General features: G+C 44.4%; 1 protein-coding gene across 1 annotated transcript; it reads right to left on the bottom strand.

Annotated features, from left to right (window-relative positions):
• Positions 1–4,542: 4,542 nt before the first annotated feature.
• RPRM (reprimo, TP53 dependent G2 arrest mediator homolog) lies at positions 4,543–6,266 on the bottom strand. The gene has a single exon (XM_054044197.1). The coding sequence runs from the start codon at positions 5,610–5,612 to the stop codon at positions 5,283–5,285; it is 330 nt and encodes a 109-aa protein (XP_053900172.1). The 5' UTR covers positions 5,613–6,266; the 3' UTR covers positions 4,543–5,282.
• Positions 6,267–19,102: the final 12,836 nt, after the last annotated feature.

The raw sequence follows: 19,102 nt of genomic DNA, 5'->3' as shown, positions 1-19,102 counted from the left end.
ATAACATAACTATTTTATTGGGAGAAACCATTTCATTATGATTGGTTAAAGCTCTCCAATCCAATAAAAAAAAAGTACTCAATATATTGGATATATTAAATGATCTATGAGTCTATCATCACTTTAAGTGATAAATACGATAGTACCCATATGCCTTTATAATTTAGCTGAGCCTGCCACTTACAATAAAGCCTGGTTTATTAACTACAAATAGACAACACTAAGGATCCTACACTCCTTATTCAGGCTAACCTCCTTTTGGAATCAATGGGAATTTTGCCTAAATAGAAATGCATAACAAGACCCAGTGCTTGTATGTATTTTACCAGAAGAAGCATACATTTTCTAGATACTTAGTTTTCATTTGATTATTATTGCCCCTATAATATGGTGAGCATAAAATTAAAATTGCACAGCCATCTAGACAAATTTAGCCTGAGAACATTTAAATGGGGATATCTAAAAGCAATTGCAGTTGCTGGAGCTATCGTAATAAGTGTACCCATTTAATACACTGTGCAAAATGTTTCAATGTTTGATTCTTGTGTTGAGGGCTCATCACACATTGTAACCAGCTTTTAGAGAGAGGGTGAAATCTGTAATGATTCAGTGGTGTTTCAAAACCAGCATTCCATAGCTAGCTGCAAGGAAAGATGCAAAAGCCAAGTGAGACACAAAAGAGAAATGTGCTGTTAGTTGGTAGGGAGGAAGGGGACATAATGGAATTTGTATAGGTTTTCTAAGGGCTCTGTTTTACCACAGAACTGAAGGAATTATATACGTAAGGAATCTATTTTCTGTTCTATCTTGTTTTGCACACATGAAGCAAATGTAAAAAATAAAGCCAAATTCCTCTCTGTTACTCCTGTACAACTCCATTGACTTTACCCTTCTTTTAAACAAAGCAAAGTAGATATAGATATATCTCAAATCCAGGGGATGGCAAATAATTTGAATGTGGAGTGGAATAAAATTCCAATTCTCCTGCATGCTCCTGTAACTGTGTGAATTCTTTGGCATTGTGCTCTGTGAAACAACTGAAAACAGGCACCCAGATTGAAGTCCTAGGATAAAATCCTTGGCTCCATTAAAGTCACTGAATGAACATCAATGGGACCAGCATTTTTTATGTATAATAGAAAATTTCCTTCCAGGACCTTTATTCTGGTGCCAATTTTATATTTTGTTTCACTAAGTGCTAATACTTCTTTCTTTCTCCAAGAGCTTTGTGTATTGGAAAATGAAAGGATGCAAGATTAACCTGGAGCTTGGGGGCTAAAGTACTTTGCTGCCATTAAAGCAACAAGACAGAAAGTGTGTGTGCGCTTTTGAGATAATCTTATAACTGAATTGTCACAAAACTCTTCTGAAATCTTAAACCAATTTTATTGTCAAATAAGTTAGCATTCCATAAAACATTAACAATGCAGTTAGCCAAGGTATCAGGGAAACAAATCATCTGTTATAGTGCTGATATTATATAATGTGGTATTTCAACTAGTTACTTTTCCATAACCCATAATATTTTCTTAGAGGTGCGTTCTATGAGTTCACATGTTGTTGCTTGTTTGAAATCACAAAGGAGTAACTTCATGAATGAGATATTTCTAAATGCTCTCCTAAAACCTCCACTAGACTGAGGTGTAAAATGGTCTAAAGAAGCTACGTACCTTCTTCACATAGCTGACTGCCCATCAGTCTCAAGAGCTGCTGGTGCCCAAGTGTGTTTAGCAATGTCTAGAAGATAAGTGAGAGTTGGGAAATAAATGATTTCCTCCATAGTAGAAGAATGGAGGTGATTGTAGTTATCAGAATCTCAGCGTAAATTAGTTTGGGGGACAGTTATTTGTGTCTGGTTCAGAGACATATTTCCCCTCAGTTTCCTTTTCCTTCTGACTAGCCATTGATACTCAAGAAGCATAGACAATAGTGGGATATTCTGTGCATTTATAACAGGGGTCGGCAACCTTTCAGAAGTGGTGTGCCGAGTCTTCATTTATTCACTCTAATTTAAGGTTTCGCGTGCCAGTAATACATGTTAATGTTTTTAGAAGGTCTCTTTCTATAAGTTTATAATATATAACTAAACTATTGTTGTATGTAAAGTAAATAAGATTTTTAAAATGTTTAAGAAGATTCATTTAAAATTAAATTAAAATGCAGAGCCCCCCAGACTGGTGGCCAGGACCTGGGCAGTGTGAGTGCCACTGAAAATCAGCTGGTGTGCCACCTTTGGCACCGGTGCCATAGGTTGCCTACTTCTGATTTATAATATGCAAAGTCCTCATGGCTTCTCTGGGTTTCTGCTGGGATTAATACTAGGGAAGAATTTAGGCAAGAAACGTTGAACAAACACAATTTCCAAGTTGAAATGGTCATTATAAAGAGCTTAAGAAGAAGTCATGTACCAGTCACAAACATTTTGTTAGAGCTGGGGGCTTATTTTTTTATAAAAGATCCATTGGTTGGGCTGGAGCCAGGTTTCTGGTATTCTGTCCAATTGATCAGTAAATCACCTACTGCTGATGTTTTGTTTTGTTACGAGAATAGAGGTTTTTCATCTTTTAGATTTTCAATGGTGGAAATGTTGTGGCTTCTGGAAGAGATTAGTCAATAGTATGTTACTCTTAAAGTGTTTATGCGTCATAAACACAGTTGAATGGGGCCATATCCCAGATGTTTCATGACGCTACTGTACCATTTGCAACTCAGGTTATTGGCAACACTGTCTAGATGTGATGTTTCAAATGAGTAAACTTTATACATTCAGAGTTATTGCTTCTGTCAGCCCACTGCATTGCCAGCTACAAAAAAGAAAGGTGAATTAAGGAAAAGATTGAGTTGTGACTAAAGTTCTTGCCAATGTCTCATTTGAAAGATCTCAGTAATGTGACTTTACTTTGATTCAATAACAAATTCAATAGCACATTTATTCCAGAGGAAGCAGGCAGATCTGTTCCTTGTCTTTCCTTTAAATGCAGTGAATGAATGAGTGCATGGTCGAGCTGCAGGGAATTTTCTGCTTGTGGTTTGAGTTGAACTGTGTAAATTCTGTTTCTTGCTTCATTATTTATCAGTATATTATTCATAGTGGAACTATAGTCTCAGAACCTGCTCAATTTCATCCTCTCTTAACTTGATTGTGCATTTTGTATTTAATAAACATTACCTTGATCAACTGAAGCAGGAACTTTTTAATAACTTGATTGAGACAATAGACCTGGTCAAATCAGATGTCTTTTTTGATGAGCCTTTGATGGATCAAGCACCATTTTAAAAACTTTTTAAAGAAAAGTCTAAGAAAAAAATAAAATGGTCTGCTTGCATATTGGAATTTAAAATAGCAGTCAACAAAGTCTTGCTTAGATATTTTGTACGTCAGTGACAGAGACACTTGGCTTTCAGACAGGTTGCTGAAGTCTTTTTGCATGCCTTCTATCAGTGACAGCATTTATGCCAGTTTTACTTCTAGAGCAAATGCAGATGTATTGATTTACCAGTAGCAACTCGTCCAAGCCCCTAGGGATTTGATAAACCGGCATGCAGAACTCCACATAGAAGGATGTTCTCTTATCCTTTTAAAGGAAATAAATACACTGAAGACTCAAAACCTTTTAGTGTGTAGTTTTTACCCTAAAGGAATGTGACCATAATGAGGCACTTTTCAGTCAGGATTTTATCTAATTTTTTGAAAATATTCTGGGAAACACACACACACACACACACACACACACACACACACACACCCACCCACCCACCCACCCCGTAAACTCGGGCTATAGCACCGATCCAAGGCTAGAACCAATGTGTCATGAACCAAAGCACATTTCTGGCTCTTGGCACGACTCCAGCATTTAGAAGCTGTTTAAGTGCTGATCTTACTTTTAGATTGGCACACAAAGCCTTAATCGCCCTTATTTGTCATTATTGCTAAAAAGGAATTTTTTAAAAAAGCAAAATAAAACGGAAGATTCCTGAGTTGCAAAGACGAGGTACTGGACATGTATATTTCAGTCTAAATCGACTTGCCACGGACAGCGATTCAGTCGATATTTTTTCATCAAAGTTCCCTTTCTAAAAATAGTTCTAGTAGTGATGACTACTAGCAGATCACTACTCCTCACTTTTTATTAGCTGCGTAACATGTTTTCCATGGTGGATCATATCGTGGCAGACGCGTATCCTTTTTCCCAGCTCCTTCCTAACACCTGAGGACGAGCCTTGAAATTACACTTGATTGAAACTGACCTCAGTTTTGTTGAATTACTTTAATCCCACTGCCCTCATAAACGGTTGGAAAAGAAATATAATTGCAAAGGAAATGGCATTGCCTCTAGATTATCGCGGTGTTGCAATAGTAGAATTTCTTGTGTTTTCTAACATGTCTTATCCCCTTTCTCCCCCCCCCCAACCTTTTTTTCTGCTGAGGAGCAAAGAGCTATCAAAGTGCAGAACAGATGCTGTATTCCTTCCTGCAGACCTCTTCAGCTAACTTCATCGTTGTTTGTGGAAGCGCAAAAGGACTACTGAGACCGCAGAGTCTAAAAGTTTAAGATGTATTTATTAAAGCAAATGAAACCAGAAAAACCAAACCAAGACAGTTCCCGCCCGAGCGCTTTTCGCTGTGTAAACCGTGCAATTCATATAGACAAGAAGCGAGGGCTCAGCCTTCAGGCTCGCCGGCTCCCGCGGGCGCAAGAGGGACTCGGACCCTGGCTACAAAAAACGCTACAGTAGAAAGACAACTTCAAAACATTCACATGGTGGGTGTTAGTGTTATTTGTTTAGAGGCAACGAACTGCCGAGCCAGCGTCCTGGCTGTTATCAAACGTATGAAAAACCGTGGAAGGAAAATCTCTAAAACAGGAATTAACACTTGACAATCAGCATTTCCTTCCCACCCCCACCCCCCTGTTTTAAAACAAGCGGCAAAGTGCGTTACAATCACTATATACAAGGCGCTCCAAGAGGCTCAGCTCTGGCCCTGTAACACACAGAAGAGACAGACGCGCCCTGACTGCCTGGCTGGGGCTGTGTCCTTCCCCCCCAGCCGCCCTGCTCAGGAGCCGCGGGAGAACCGGGGCTTGCATCGGAGCGTCCCCGGGCAGCAAGCGGTGGCAGAGCCCCCAAGCCAGCAGCGGGTCCCGAGGCGCCTCCGCTCCCCTTCCCGGGGTGGGGCTGGCCCCCTCGGACAAAAGGCACCCGTGGCCGCTGCAGCAGCGAGGGCCTGCGGAAAGTGCCACCTGTTTCCTGGCCGGATCCTCAGCGGGAGGCACTTGCTGTCAGTAGGGCCCGACCACCACCGCCTCCACCTCTTTGGACGGTCTCCGGTCCTTCACCAAGAAGTTGATCATCCCCTCGGACTTGATGAGCAGGTTGCAGCCCAGGAAGAAGATGCCGAAGACCACGGTGAGCGAGAGGACGCACATGACGGCGATCTGCACCACCCGCATGATGTAGAGGCTCCTCTCGTCCGGGCCGGTCACCACGAAGCCGTTGTCGGTCACCACGGAGGGCTGGGTGCAGCAGCCCAGGGCCCGCTCCAGGGAGTCACTGCTGTTGGCGAAGAAGAGCCCCGCCGCCTCGGTCTGATTGCCCAGCGAGGCGTTCATGGCCGGCCGGGGGAGTGGGCGCGGGCGCGGATGCGGACTGGAGGAGCGCGGAACAGGTGGCCCCGAAGACCAGCCCGGAGCGCCTCATGCAGCAGCGGCGGCTCGGCAGAGCAGGAGGGAGTGAGCGGCTGGCCGGGGCGCGGGGTGAGGGCCAGGCAGCGGCGGCTCCAGGCGAGTTCTGCGCTCCCCCCCAAGCTCGCAGGAGCCGCCTCCTTCTGCTCGGCTGGGGCTGAGAGAACTTCTCTGCCTGGGCAGCCACTCGCCGGGGGAGGTGTTCGCTGCTCCCGCTGCCGAGGGGAGAGCGCCCCTGCCCGGCTGCTGCAGGCAGGAAAGGCGGGCAGCTGCTGCTGGAGTCACAACACCCTCCGGCACTCGCCTTGTCATTTGATGACTCGGAGATTTGTTTTTTAAAGGGCTGTCGGTCTCTCAGCGGGGGTGGCGGGGGATGTGACAGGCCAGCGGGAATGATGACTTGGCTGCTGCACTGCCTCCTACACTGCTGGGAAGTTTAAGAAAGATTCCACCCCCCAAAGCCAGCACCCCCTGCGCTTCCTGGCACAAAGCAACTCCAAAAGCGCGACACTGGCACCTGTATCCTCCTGGTCCGAGCTAATTTTTGGTTGCATCACACCTGGTATTCCCACCCGTACCTTATAAATTTAGTGCATCTGCAGCTAATGGCAGTGATACTTTGTCTCTATTTTGATGGTGCAATTTCTGTGTGTGTGTGGCCAACATTTGTCAGGTTCGGGGAAAATCTGATTGCTACATCTAACCCTTTGTGGCGCAGTTGCATAGGGACACAAGCTCTGGATTTATATGTGCAGCAGGAGTGGGTGAACATCTTCTCTATTCAAGCAGTGGAATTTGGCTGATTGAGAAACAAATAAACAAACCGTGGCAGGTTCTAGCTTTTTGCAGCACCTTTGTTCTGGGATGCATTGATGGGCAGTATTGTTGGGTTTTTAGGTGTAAGATGAGCATCTACATTTCCTCTCTATTTATGCAAGAAATTTAGGAGGATTAAGGCCAAAAATTGGCTGGATCGATCAGGATGCACAAGCAAGGGGGTTTGCTGTGCTCTTGTGTTGAGATGCATCATGATCTGGATTATATTGGCACAGTAGGAGTGTCTACATGTGCTTTATTTACACGGATCCAAATGTCAGGTGCAGTTTTTGCTGTGTTGTGGTACCAGGATGTATGATCATTTAGGGTTTTTTGGGTGCAGTAGAATGACTAGATATGTGCTTTATTTTGGCAGTTTAATTTGAGGGCTTGGGTATAAAATCAGCCAGATCTTTTAACCAGACTCATTTATTAGCTGAAAATGCAGGTGCCATATGGCTGCTTGTGTCTGCAGTAGCCAGCTGTCTCCCTTTGCTCCACTCAGCTGCTTCTAAACAGCAAAGTGCTAAGGTCCCATGAAAGTATCCATAGTTAGAAATCTTTGGAAATATTTTTGTTGTACAAAAGTATAAGCACATTGCAGGCTGCTGGCAGTTGATTCTCCTGAAATCCTAAAGAGCAGCTAAATAGTTTAGCAGGATCCTATGCACCATCACTTATGGTGCCATTAGAGATGTAGACCTAATTCTGTATTCCTCTTCCTTGCTTTCTTGAGAACTGTGTATTTGGGAGCCAGAGATCTGAACCATTTCACATTACACTCCATGTGGATTTGACTCAAAAATTGACCTTATGTCAGTCTGAATGAATGGCTAAACTGAACAGATTAATTGTCTTTTATGTCTTACTTCCCCAGTAAAGGGTGAGGGTGGTAATAAGGAATTGCATCACCAAACACACAGATATATAAACAGAATCTGTTTGTCATGAAAAAAGCCAGCAAATGTAGAATGAGCAGGCTGAATTAAATACCTTTCTGTCTTGTACAACATGGGCTAGCCCCAGGACAACACCCTGGGCACTCTGGAAATCTATGCCTCGAGGAGAGAATCTGCTATCACACTTGTGTGCAGCCTGCCTTTTGGATCTGCAGTGATGTTTCCTGACTCCGGGAATAAGATAGGGTTGGAGAATGGCAATTCCTGCTGGTGTCAACCATGGTACCAGAATTAGTGTTGCCTTACATGAGAAACAGCGAGCATGATAAATGGAGGGACAGCAAATGGATCCAAGACAACAGGAATGCATCCACTGCTAGAGCCTGTTGGGTCTGTCTCCAGCTGTACAATTTATCCAGCTGGCTGAAAAGTTGGGTTTCAAGAAGTTCACTCCCAAGGGTCCCAAATACCAGAGACTCTTAGTTTTGCATATGTTTGCATATTTTCTTGCTGTAGATCCAGTAACCAATAATGTGATTGATTTACTGTCAGCTGCTGTAATTTTCAAACCTGCTATCTCCTCTGCCTGAATTGAAATTTAGTTCTTGAAACAGCTACCAGAATCTACTTGCTAGGGCTGTCCGCTATTGAGAGTAAGTACTGACTGTGTAATTGATATACAGAATGGTTGGTATGTTGTCTGTGCAACAGGTTACACAATCAAGTGGTCTGTCTTTGTCAAATTGTGAATAAGTCTACAACAAGTTCCAGGCAATTAATATGGAGGGATGAGTACTTCTGAGCCACCTTGTGGCCAGTGCAATCCCTAAGCTAACATCAGACTATCACTAAATGCTGAAAGAACCTAAATATAACCCCCTTCCTCATTCCAGGCCTGCACTGGCACTTCCTCTAAGCAGAGTTTGCTGATGTTCCAAAGTCTTTCCTGAGACCACCAAGATATCGTCTGTCTCTGGAACTCTTGCCACAGGCTCACCTGCATTCTAGGAATTCCTTGGCAAGCCATAAGGGACATCTATAATCCTTTCCTTGGACCCCTATCAGACCTATCTATATATGAAGTCCTGAACTGGATGAGTTCTGATGTCATTCTCACATTATCAGATGGGATAGGATGAGGTCATTTTGTTTTCACTGCTGGATACAAACCACCATATTAATATGAATCAATGAGAAGGCTGATAGTCATTTTATCTAGTGAATATTGGGGGAAGATACAAAATCTTCAGAAGAGGAGCTAAAACCCCATGTGATTCTTAGCTCAACACCTGATGCCACCAGGCTTCTAGACAAGCTTTGTGGAGCACCCCTTAATAACCAGATTGTTTCGTGGACCATCTTCTCTCCTGTGTGTAATTCTCTGTGTGTGCACCATCTCCACTCCCAGTCAAGATGGCATTGCATCTCCACAGCAGTTAGAGCAATGGATTATTTGGAAAGTATTTAATGTTCTTTTAGCTTTTTGAAAAACGCTATTTAGTAGCTGGGAATGAGGAGAGCCCTATGCCAAGTCAGCACCCTGTGGACCATTATCAAGTACTTCACAGTTTGGGAACTACTGCTATAGCACTATCCATATGACAAACTCAATGTAATGAATTAATTCCATGACAATTTGAGGTGAAGGTAATGTTGTTATCCCCATTTTACAGATGGGGACATGGAGGCACAGTGAGGCTGTGATTTACCTTGGGTCACACAAGAAATGGAAAGAGAAACCAGATAAGATAACTCCTAATTCTGTACTTTGTGCCCTCTGACATTAAAATTTGTTCTAAGGTTTTCTTCTACGGTGGAGTGGCAAAATAGAGAAAGAGTTATTACCATAAACAAACAACAAATCCTATATTCCATACATTTTATTTTAGATTGTAATTTAATGCCAGAATTAAGGCAGGATGTACAATTTCACCTCTGTAGAATTACTATAGTTTTTTAATTCTTATTTTGAGTTTAGCTTTTAAAATCTGCTGGATTTGAAAAACAAATCTAGAGCAGCTTTGAACATTGAAGTGCAGGTGATCTGTCTTCTGCAATCAATCAATCTTCTACAGTGCTAGGAGAGCCAGACTTTTCATATGTGCAGTGACAGGTGGTTGCTTAGTACTAATGTGTAGAGAAGCATGAAAATGGTAATTTCTGTTCTCTGATCCAGTCTCATTAAAATACATAAGCAGAGGAGAATCATTGTCAGACCTCAAAAAAGTCCCGTTCTTATACTTGAGGATTTAAAATACCAGAAATAAATTACTTTGAGTAAACCAGTAACTGAAAGAGCCAAAAAGAAAACATTGACCCCTCCTTCAAACTTTCATTTAGAGTACTTGCATGAATTTCCATTAGTGACAAATCTAGCTTGAAACCCATCTTATAAGTGTTGATGTAATGATTAACCAATAAATAACCCAACTGATGAAATATTAACCAAATTATCCTGCAGCAGATTCATTGATGCTCAGTTTCCAAACTTATTGCACTATAGCATTTCACTTTTCATTCTGAGTTGTTGCTTTCCTTGCTAGACTTCAATGCAGTAAGCCCTGTATAGTTAGAGAAAGGCATTCCAGTCTATTTTCATTCACTTTATTCATTAATTTACTTTTGTGCTGAGTCTTGCTATGATTTGTTTCAACCAAAATATGAATTGTGGTGTTTAGGGTTTTGTTTGTTTTTGCAAAGGGACAATTGGTTCAGTAATTTTTATGAGGAGTTTTTTGACACATCAAAAGCTTTTAAATATTTTAATGACAGTTTTTTGTATAAGTAAGAAATGGGGAAAAGTATAAAGTTCAAGTTTAGTACAATAGGAGCCTTCGATGATGAAGAAAAATCAAGTCAAAGTTTAAAAAAAAAAGTTTTGATATGTGCTAATATATTTCCTTCCCTCTGTGGATCTGAAAACAGTTTTCTAAACACAAATTAAGCTTTACCAACAACCCTATAATATAGGAACATATTCTCATCTGAAGCTATTTGGAAAAAAATTATGAAAATATTTTCATAAAAAATGGACATTTTTTACTCACTTTTCTGACCATCTTCATTATTACCCTCATTATACAGATGCTGAAACTCCAACTCAGGGAAGTTGGTCATTTACTCAAGGTCACTGTGATGACCACCCCACACAAAGCTTGAAGGGATTAAGGTGGCTAGGTAGGCCAAGGTTTCACCTGGAGGAGGAGTAAGGATTGATTAGAGATGAGGCTCAGTTGGACAGGAACAGGAGTGGCCTGTATAAAGCACAGCTATGGGCTGCAGGGAAGTAGTCTCTCCGTAGCAGGTGTGTTTGGGGCTGCAGAGGCAAGTAGCCTCCAATTACTCCCTGGGATGAGAGAGTTTGGGCTGGCAAACCCGGGGGGAGCCAGAATGTACGGGAAGGCTCTGGGAAAAGGCAGTAAGGTCTAGATGGTACAGGCCTTGGGTGCTGACTAGGGGGCCCCTGAGCTGGAACCTGATGTAGAGGGCTGGCCTGGGTTTCTCTACCAGCCACTGGGGAAGTGGCTCAGACCAGGCAGTGGAGGGCAGACTGCCTGAGACAGTTTGCTCCCAAAGATTCTGATACCCTAAAAGGGGACCACTATAGTGACGTGGCCAGAGGGCCAACTCATGAAGAGCTGGAGTACTTGTGGCACCTTAGAGACTAACAAAAAGGTGCCACAAGTACTCCTGTTCTTCTTTTTGCGGATACAGACTAACACGGCTGTTACTCTGAAACTTGTCATGAAGAGCTGTAGCTCTTGGAGTGAGAAGGGCCACAGGGCGAGAAAGGATGACAGGTGGAGAGACCACCAGAGGAGGGTGCAGCACCTGAAAGGAGCTAATCCCCAGAGCGGCCAGCAGGAGGTGACTCTAGTGTAAGTGGACCCTGTGACTATCAGTGCAAGTGACTGTCAGGAAGAGAACTCAGAGTCCTCACTCCTATATCCATAGTCTAAACATTGGTGTTGAGGGAGTAAAGGCCCGGCCCGAGTGTCCTTCTGCACTGGCAATCTGTGGGTGTTGAAATAGCCCCTTGGGGCTGTGATGGCCAGCCATCAGTTAGAGAAGGGCTGAAATTGCTCTAAGTCACAGTGGTTCTCAAACTTTTTTTTTTCACGGACCATTTGAAAATTGCTAAGCGTCTTGGGGGACCACTTAATGATCTTTCCAAATGTTGTTTGTTACTGTTAGCTAACTCCTGTAAAGGGCTTTGGATAAAAGCACTATCTGTTTAAAAAAACCTTTCTAATTAACATTTTTTGGTTCTACAAATAAAAGCACACAACTCATTTTTTAATATCAGTAGTCTTACCTTTCTAATGTGATGGATGTGTCCTCTCTCCCCTGCCGCAGCAGCCCCCAAACTGTAGCTGGGAAGGAGGGGGGTCTCTCACGCCACAGCAGCTACAGAGTGGAGGCTGGGAAGGAGTGGGGTATCTCCCATGCCACTAGGGTGACCAGATCACCCAAGTCAAATATCGTGATGCGGGGGGCGGGGCAAAAAACAAAAAAAACCCACCCTTCCTCCACAAGCGCTGGAGGGAGGCCCGGGAGACGCAGGGGAAGCACGGGGCCAGGGTGAGTGAGAGTCCGGCCTGGCCCTGAGCAGCCAGGACTCAGTCGGGCGGTAGGGAGAGTAGGGGGGTGGCCCGCGGGACCAGGCGGCGGCTGTTCTCCCCCCCGGGCAGTGGGACTCAGGAGCAGCCGCTGCTGCAGCTCCCACTGCCATGGGGGGAGGAAGCGGCCGATGGCCATGCTCAGCGGCTGCGGCTCTGGCACCCGGGCCTGCTGGGGGGACCCAGCAGCGCGCACGCTGCGCCCAGCCCAGCCCCTGGCCAGTCGCCTCTGGGCTGCTGCCCAGCTGGTGCTATCCCGCGGCGGCCCCGGAGTGGGGGCAGCAGGCCCCAGCCCCCCCATCCCGCTTGGGTCCTGCAGGGGAACAAACGGGGTTGCCGATGCCTCCGTCCCGGGGCCGCCGCACGATAGCACCAGCTGGGCAGCAGCCCAGACGCGACTGGCCAGTGGCTGGGCACAGCGTGCGCACTGCTGGGTCTCCGCAGCAGGCCCGGGCCCGGATGCCAGAGCCGCAGCCGCCGAGCGCCACGTGCTTGGCCGCTTCCTCCCCCCGCGGCAGTGAGAGCTGCAGCAGCGGCTGCTCCAGAGTCCCGCTGCCCGGGGGGAGAACAGCTGCCGCCTGGTCCCGCGGGCCGCCCCCCTACTCTTCCTACCGCCCGACTGAGTCCTGCCTGCTCTGGGCCAGGCTGGACTCTCACTCACCCCAGCCCCGCGCTTCCCCTGTGTCTCCCAGGCCTCCCTCCAGAGCTTGTGGAGGGAGGAGGAATAGTGAGCCTGGGGAAGAGGCGGGGATTTGGGGAGGGAGCCAATGGGGGGGAGAAGGGGGCGGAGTCGGGGCGGGGGGGCGCGAGCACTTCTGGGCTCTGGAGCATTTCCTTGTTTGTCCAGTGTCCCGACTTCACATTGGTCGGGACGTGGGACAAACAAGGAAATATCGGGACAGTCCCGATAAAATCGGGATGTCTGGTCACCCTACATGCCACAGCAGCCACAGAGCAGAGGCTGGGAAGGAGAGGGGTATCCCCCCTGCCACTGCAGCCTGGAGCTGGGGAAAGTTGCCTCTTTCTTTGTCTGTCACAGCCCTGCACATTCCAAATCCCCCCCACCTTCTCTTCTCACACCACTGCCCCCTCCCCCCTACACCCTATTCCCCCCCAAAGCCACCACCTCATCTTACATGTGCCAAGCCTGCATGGCTCCACTGATTAAGTGGGTGGCCTTTCATTCCCTTGTGTGCAGCTGCCCAGGTGTGCATCTTAGAGGGAACAATCTGTGGACCACTGGTGGTCCACAGACCACAGTTTGAGAACCTCTGCTCTAAGACCTCTGCTGGTGATTGGGCCAGCTGGTTCTAGGATTGGTGGAGAATAAAGGTAGTGCAAAGGCACTTTTGGTCCATCTTCAGCTACTCTTGCTCCAACTTAGATAAAACTCAGAATTGGTATTAAGTCTCTAACATCAGGATAGAAAGATACACCTAAAATCTAGATCAAGATGCAAACGTTTCCTTTGAGATGAGTAGCAGCTCCAGTCAGAGAAGCTAATGAACTGAAAGATAGCAGTAAGAAACAGAAGACTGCGTTGTGCTATTCTTAAAAATAAAGTGTGATTTCTAGCTGTGGATTCATTATCCATATTCAAATAAAAGCGAAACCATGTTTTTGGGGGGCAAGATGATTTATTTTCTATTGTGTGGCATTTGTTGTTTGAGAACATTAAGGAAATAGATCAAAATCCAGAGTATATTTCAGGTCATGTAGTGACATCTAGTGTGTATAAGAGACAACATGCAGTACTAACTTATACACCGTGGGTTTTGAAATGAGAAACAGAGAAGGGACGCAATCTCACAACAGCTTCCGGAAATCTGAACTAATTATTGGCAGCCACAAGACAAAGTTGTGGTGTCACCTGATTACAATGTGACCATTACAAAACTGATCATATAAACAAATATTTGAGCCTGCCAGCACTAAACTAGAGATGACATCAAATTAACCTCAAAACTAATGGTCCTATAAGGTTAAACAACCAAATTTAGGCTGCCTCTTCTGCAAATGGGGAAATGAGGTAGCTAAGTGGGAAACCACTGCTGAACCTCCTTTCTGAATTTCTCCAATATCTACTAGTGAGGGCATTCTGCACCAAAAAATTAAAAATTTTGCACACAATATTTTAAAATTCTGCAAGTTTTGTTTGTTAATAAATAAATGCAGAGGCTCCAGCATGGCAGTGGGGAGCACAGGCCATTAGCTGTATGAAGGTGGGAGATCACCCTACAGCCTCCCCACCCCCGGGACATGGACTCAGCGGTGAGTCTGCGCCCAATCATGACACTGCATAAGGCCTGAGCCTGCCCCAGAAACACCCTGGGGACCTGATTCTCTGCACCAGGTGTGGGGCAGGCATGCTCAAAGAGGCAGGATCCAAGTATGGAGGGGCTCAGTATGAAGGGATCCAGGTGTGGGGTCAGAGGATTCTGTGTGGGACAATCAAGGTGCAGGCAGCTCTGTGGGGGGCCTAGGTGTGGGGGGGGATCTGGACGCACAGAGGCTCGTTGGGTGGGGGGTGTTTCAGGTGCAGGCGCAATGGGACTCTGCAGGGGCTTCCAGGTGAAAGTGGTTGGGGCTCAGCGGAGGGGTCTGAGTGTCTCAGCAGGGGGGTCTGAATGCTGTGGGAGGGGGGCTTGGTGGGGTGGGGGTCTGGGTGCAGTTCTTTGGAGGTCAGTGACATGGGGTCAGGATGTGGGGGCTCTGGGTGGTGCAGCGGGTGTAGCATCAAAGTGGGGTTTTGAGTGCATGGACCTTAGTGGGTGGTGGTCTGGGTTCAGGGGTGGGGGTTCAGAAGCAGGGAATCTGGGTTCAGGAGGCTCCAGATGCAGGGGTTGAGGGTTAATGGGGTGAGGTTTGGGTATGGAGGACTAGGGGGGTTTTGGGTGTATGGGGTGAGACTTGGCAGGCGTGTTTAGGTATGGGAGGTCCGGATGCATGGGGGTAGGCAGATGGGGGAGCAGCTCCGTGTACAGTGACCCTCCCCCCACAGCTGAGGAGCAATGGGGGCAGGAAGCAGGGAAGGATACTGAGTTTCCTGCAGCTGGGGGAGGTTTCTGGGGGTGAGTCTGACACAGCCCCAGTCATTCCTTGCATAGGAAGAGGAAGTCTCATCCTCTCCCACCTCCACCCCACCCAGGACTAGCATCTGATCCCGGCTCAGGGTAGGAGCCACTGGCTGGGGTGTCCCCAGCCTTGTGGTGATTTACTTCTTTGCTGGCTGCCTGAAACGATGTACCTGCACAGCTTGGGAGTGGTGTGTGATTGCTCTTGCAGCTTCCCTTTGTTTCCCTGTCAGAAAGTCATTTTTCTGCAGGGAAGCAAAGAAAGCTATGGGGTGGAAGGGAACACAACAAGAATTCTGCACACACGCAGTGGTGCAGAATTCCCCCAGGAGTAAATATCTGAGGACTTAGCACTCTGCATGTGCTTTGCAGCCACATTTATGGGTGAGTGGGGAACTTGGAATAATAAGTGCATATCTTCTCTGACCCAGCTGTAATTCATCTCATGTAAATTACATCTACCCTTGATAGGAGTACCTGCATCAGGCTCCATAAGGAACTGCAGCTAGGTCAAATAAAGGCCCTCATTAATGCTGTGTTGTCATTAATGCATGGTCATGTGTGCCAACAAATAGAATAGGGTATGAATCTGAATTGAAGTAAAGGATGTTGACATAATCGATTGTTGAAAATATCTAAATGTACTGTGTGCATATACTGTGTGCCTATACAAATATATTTTATGAATCAGTCAGCTCCAGATTGATCTACACTTCCTGTCTCTTGCTCTTTTGTATTGCTAATACATTGCACAAACATTATTGTCACCATTTAAAAGAGTTGTATAATGTCAATCTTGTTATGTAGTTTGAAAAATTACCTGCCCTTTGTGCAGGTAATTTTAACCTAATCTGCACCAGCTGAATCATTGTCAACTCAGAGGGCTGCAATTTCACTTTAGTTTTTTGTATATATGTACCACATCTGAGAGTGCTTGCATATTGAGGGTACTATCTGTGATTAATACTGTAGGGTCATTGCACTGCATTCTGGTTAAAATTTGGATAATAAGATTTTAATATTGATTTATAATACAGAGGGCATTTTATTTTTAAACTTGCTGTAGGAGAGCTGAATGTTGGTCCCATTAAAGTAAATGGCAAATCTCCCATCAACTGCAAAGGGAACAGGCTCAGCAAAACAACAATGCCTTTTATACAACATTCAGTTTCCATAATACAAGGGGCCTGGTGGATGGTTATAGACTCCTTTGAGACAAGTGCCTTAGAATGGCTTCTACCTATTGGTGTTTTGGGTACTGATACTAATAATGCCTTGAGGGTTGCTTCCTTCATGTCTTCTACAACTAGTGCATTTGCACACACTTAGGGGGATAATGTAAAAGAATCTTTAGGTGAGGTTAGTGAGGCTACAGGCAGTGAAGTAATTTCCAGGACCTCTGGGACATTAACTTCCATTGTCAAAAAGAATTGGCTTTCCAGTAACAAGTGAGAACCATTCTTAGTCTAGTAGGAATTTTTTGTTTTGTTCCCCACCCAAGATTAAAAAAACAACAACAAAACCTCGGAACATTTTAACTTTTAGGTGAACAGCAATACTTCATAGGACTTGGCTCCAATAACTCTTTTGAGGATATCAAATTTATGATAAGGTTAGATATATTCTCAGTATGGTTTATTTGTCACTAATGGTCCAGATTCTCCCCTCTACTTCTGGCCACTCAAGCATCTGTCCCTATGTGGCCAGCTGAGAATTTGAACAGTGTACGGGGCTCTTAGCTGGCATCAAAGGATCAAGCCATCTCCTACATCAACTGCTCCTCAATATCATGGCATGAGAGAGGATGAAATGAAGCATGCCAATTGCCATATGGTCCCATAGAGACTATAGATAACTGGCGTAAGAGCAGCCATTACACTGCTCTAATTGACACTGATGGGCAAACACCAGGGGAAATGCACCATGTGAATCAGGTAGGAATAACCCTAGGCCCTGAGCAGCTCATGAAAAGGAGACCTAGTTTAATATTTTCCTTGCTCCAGAAGGTATAAATTAGTCTTAATAATTTCTATGGATTATTTGTTTCATTAGAGCTTGCATACTCTAACTAAATGCAAATATTGATTTCTTTTTAATCTACATTTGAGCACCACACCACACTTATGATGAAGTCTATGAAAAGGTCGGTGATATTGAAATTCTATTGAAGTGGTTTTGTTGCTTGGCAAAGAAAACTTCTCTTTTGCAAATTCAGATGCATCTTCTTCCAAAAGGGAAATACTGTGTTACACTGCCTTTCATTTCTCCAGTTGCTCATTATAAGCATCTCTTTTAACTTATTTTGTCAATTTCAGTAATGGTGCTAGACCTAATTTCAGGTAGCCTTTATCACTGTGATAAGCAGTAGTAGAGTTTAGCGTTCAAGATCATGTAGCACATAGTCCAAGGAAAAAGCTGAAGGCAGAATAAATCAGGTGTTTTAGAAGTCCAGATAAATGTTGACCTTGTCTATCAGTAGCTTATTGCCTTGGTAAATGCCATTGTTCCCCGCTCACTTTGTCATGAGATTTTATGACACACATATATAGTAACTTTCCTGAGGAACTTTTAATAAGCTATGTGAGTAATTTTTTTAACACTTTTGGTTTGTTCATTATCTTAATTTGTTGTATTTTGATAAAGGCAATGAAAACAAGTTAGTCTTTTGAAGTACTTTGTTAGGCATTTAGAAATTGTGTATGTATAAACATGCCAGTCAACCAACCACAAATAAAACATGTTCTGTTTTATTTTGGGTCCATTCTGCTCTTAATTTCCTATATATAGCATTCTCACTTAGTATCTTTCTTTAAATATATTTTCTTTTGAGGTGGAAAAACTATTCCAGATCACCTTCTTCCCTCAAGGCTTTCATCGGGAAAGTTTAATGAAATGGGCAAGTGCTTTTTATAGCCTGTGTCAACCTGACTTTCAGCTGAAAAGCCATGCCATCAGCAGAGTAAATATCTCTAATGAGGGTCCTCCAATCTTGAGTATAAATACTCACAACTTCATTTTCCCTGTTTTGTGACCAAAAGTACAATGAAAGATAATGAAAGCTTAAAAACCAAGTCCATACATTCTTAGGGTTTGATTCTCCTCTCATTTACACTGGTTTTGCCCCAATGTAACAATTTATTTTTTTTATTTTTGCAGTGGAGTTACTCCTGGATTATATTAATGTAAATGAGAACCAATGTAAGTCAGAGGAGATTTCAGGTTCTAGATTTCTAGATCATCTATAAGTCTAAAATGATCAGTTAGCACAAATATATAATGACCTCTTAGAAACTGGTTCCAAGGGGAAACAGTATTCATTTTTAACTTCTTCCCACCAGCTAGTTTGGAGACTTGATTTTAATTAATCTTAGCACCATTCAGGACTGTCAGCTCTTGCCAGTCCTCTGGCAGTCTGTGCTGGTGCCCTTTTTGGTACAATTTGAGAAGGGGCCTATGACAGAGTATGCTAGCCCTGTCAGACCAAACCTGGGTCAAGCACATTCCTGTTTCATGTTTGCAGAAGGACCCCCAGAGAAAGGTGCAACTTGCTCTGATGGAGGACTGCTTGGAAGCCAAGCACCTAGATAGCTAAGACCCTGCACCAAGGAGTGAAGTTTTATTGAACTTAGATTTTTTAATAGCTTTTAATATTTAATTTGGAAGGAGAAGATTTTTGTTGTTGGTGGTTTAACCAAATGACTAAACTAAACTGTCTAGACCACTGAGGAAGAGGGAATCTGTGGGAATATCTATCCTGACTATGGAGAGATGAGATGCTATTATGGGGTATTCACCCACTCTAACGTAGTCTTGTGGGAAGCCCCAGCTCAATTCCTCTTCTTTGAGCTGCTACAATAGTGATTCTCTCCAACTGAAGTCTCCTCAGACAATTCCAGCTACCTTTAAATAAAAGCAAAGTTTACGGGCAACTTGCAGAGGGAAGGAAGCATGAAATAAGAGTTGGCTGAAATGTAAACTTGGTTACACTGGTATTCCAAAAAGTATAGCTA

The sequence above is a fragment of the Malaclemys terrapin genome, chromosome 11 (assembly GCF_027887155.1).
Source record: "Malaclemys terrapin pileata isolate rMalTer1 chromosome 11, rMalTer1.hap1, whole genome shotgun sequence".
NCBI classification, from domain to species: domain Eukaryota; kingdom Metazoa; phylum Chordata; order Testudines; family Emydidae; genus Malaclemys; species Malaclemys terrapin.
This window is presented reverse-complemented; position numbering and strand designations above follow the sequence as displayed.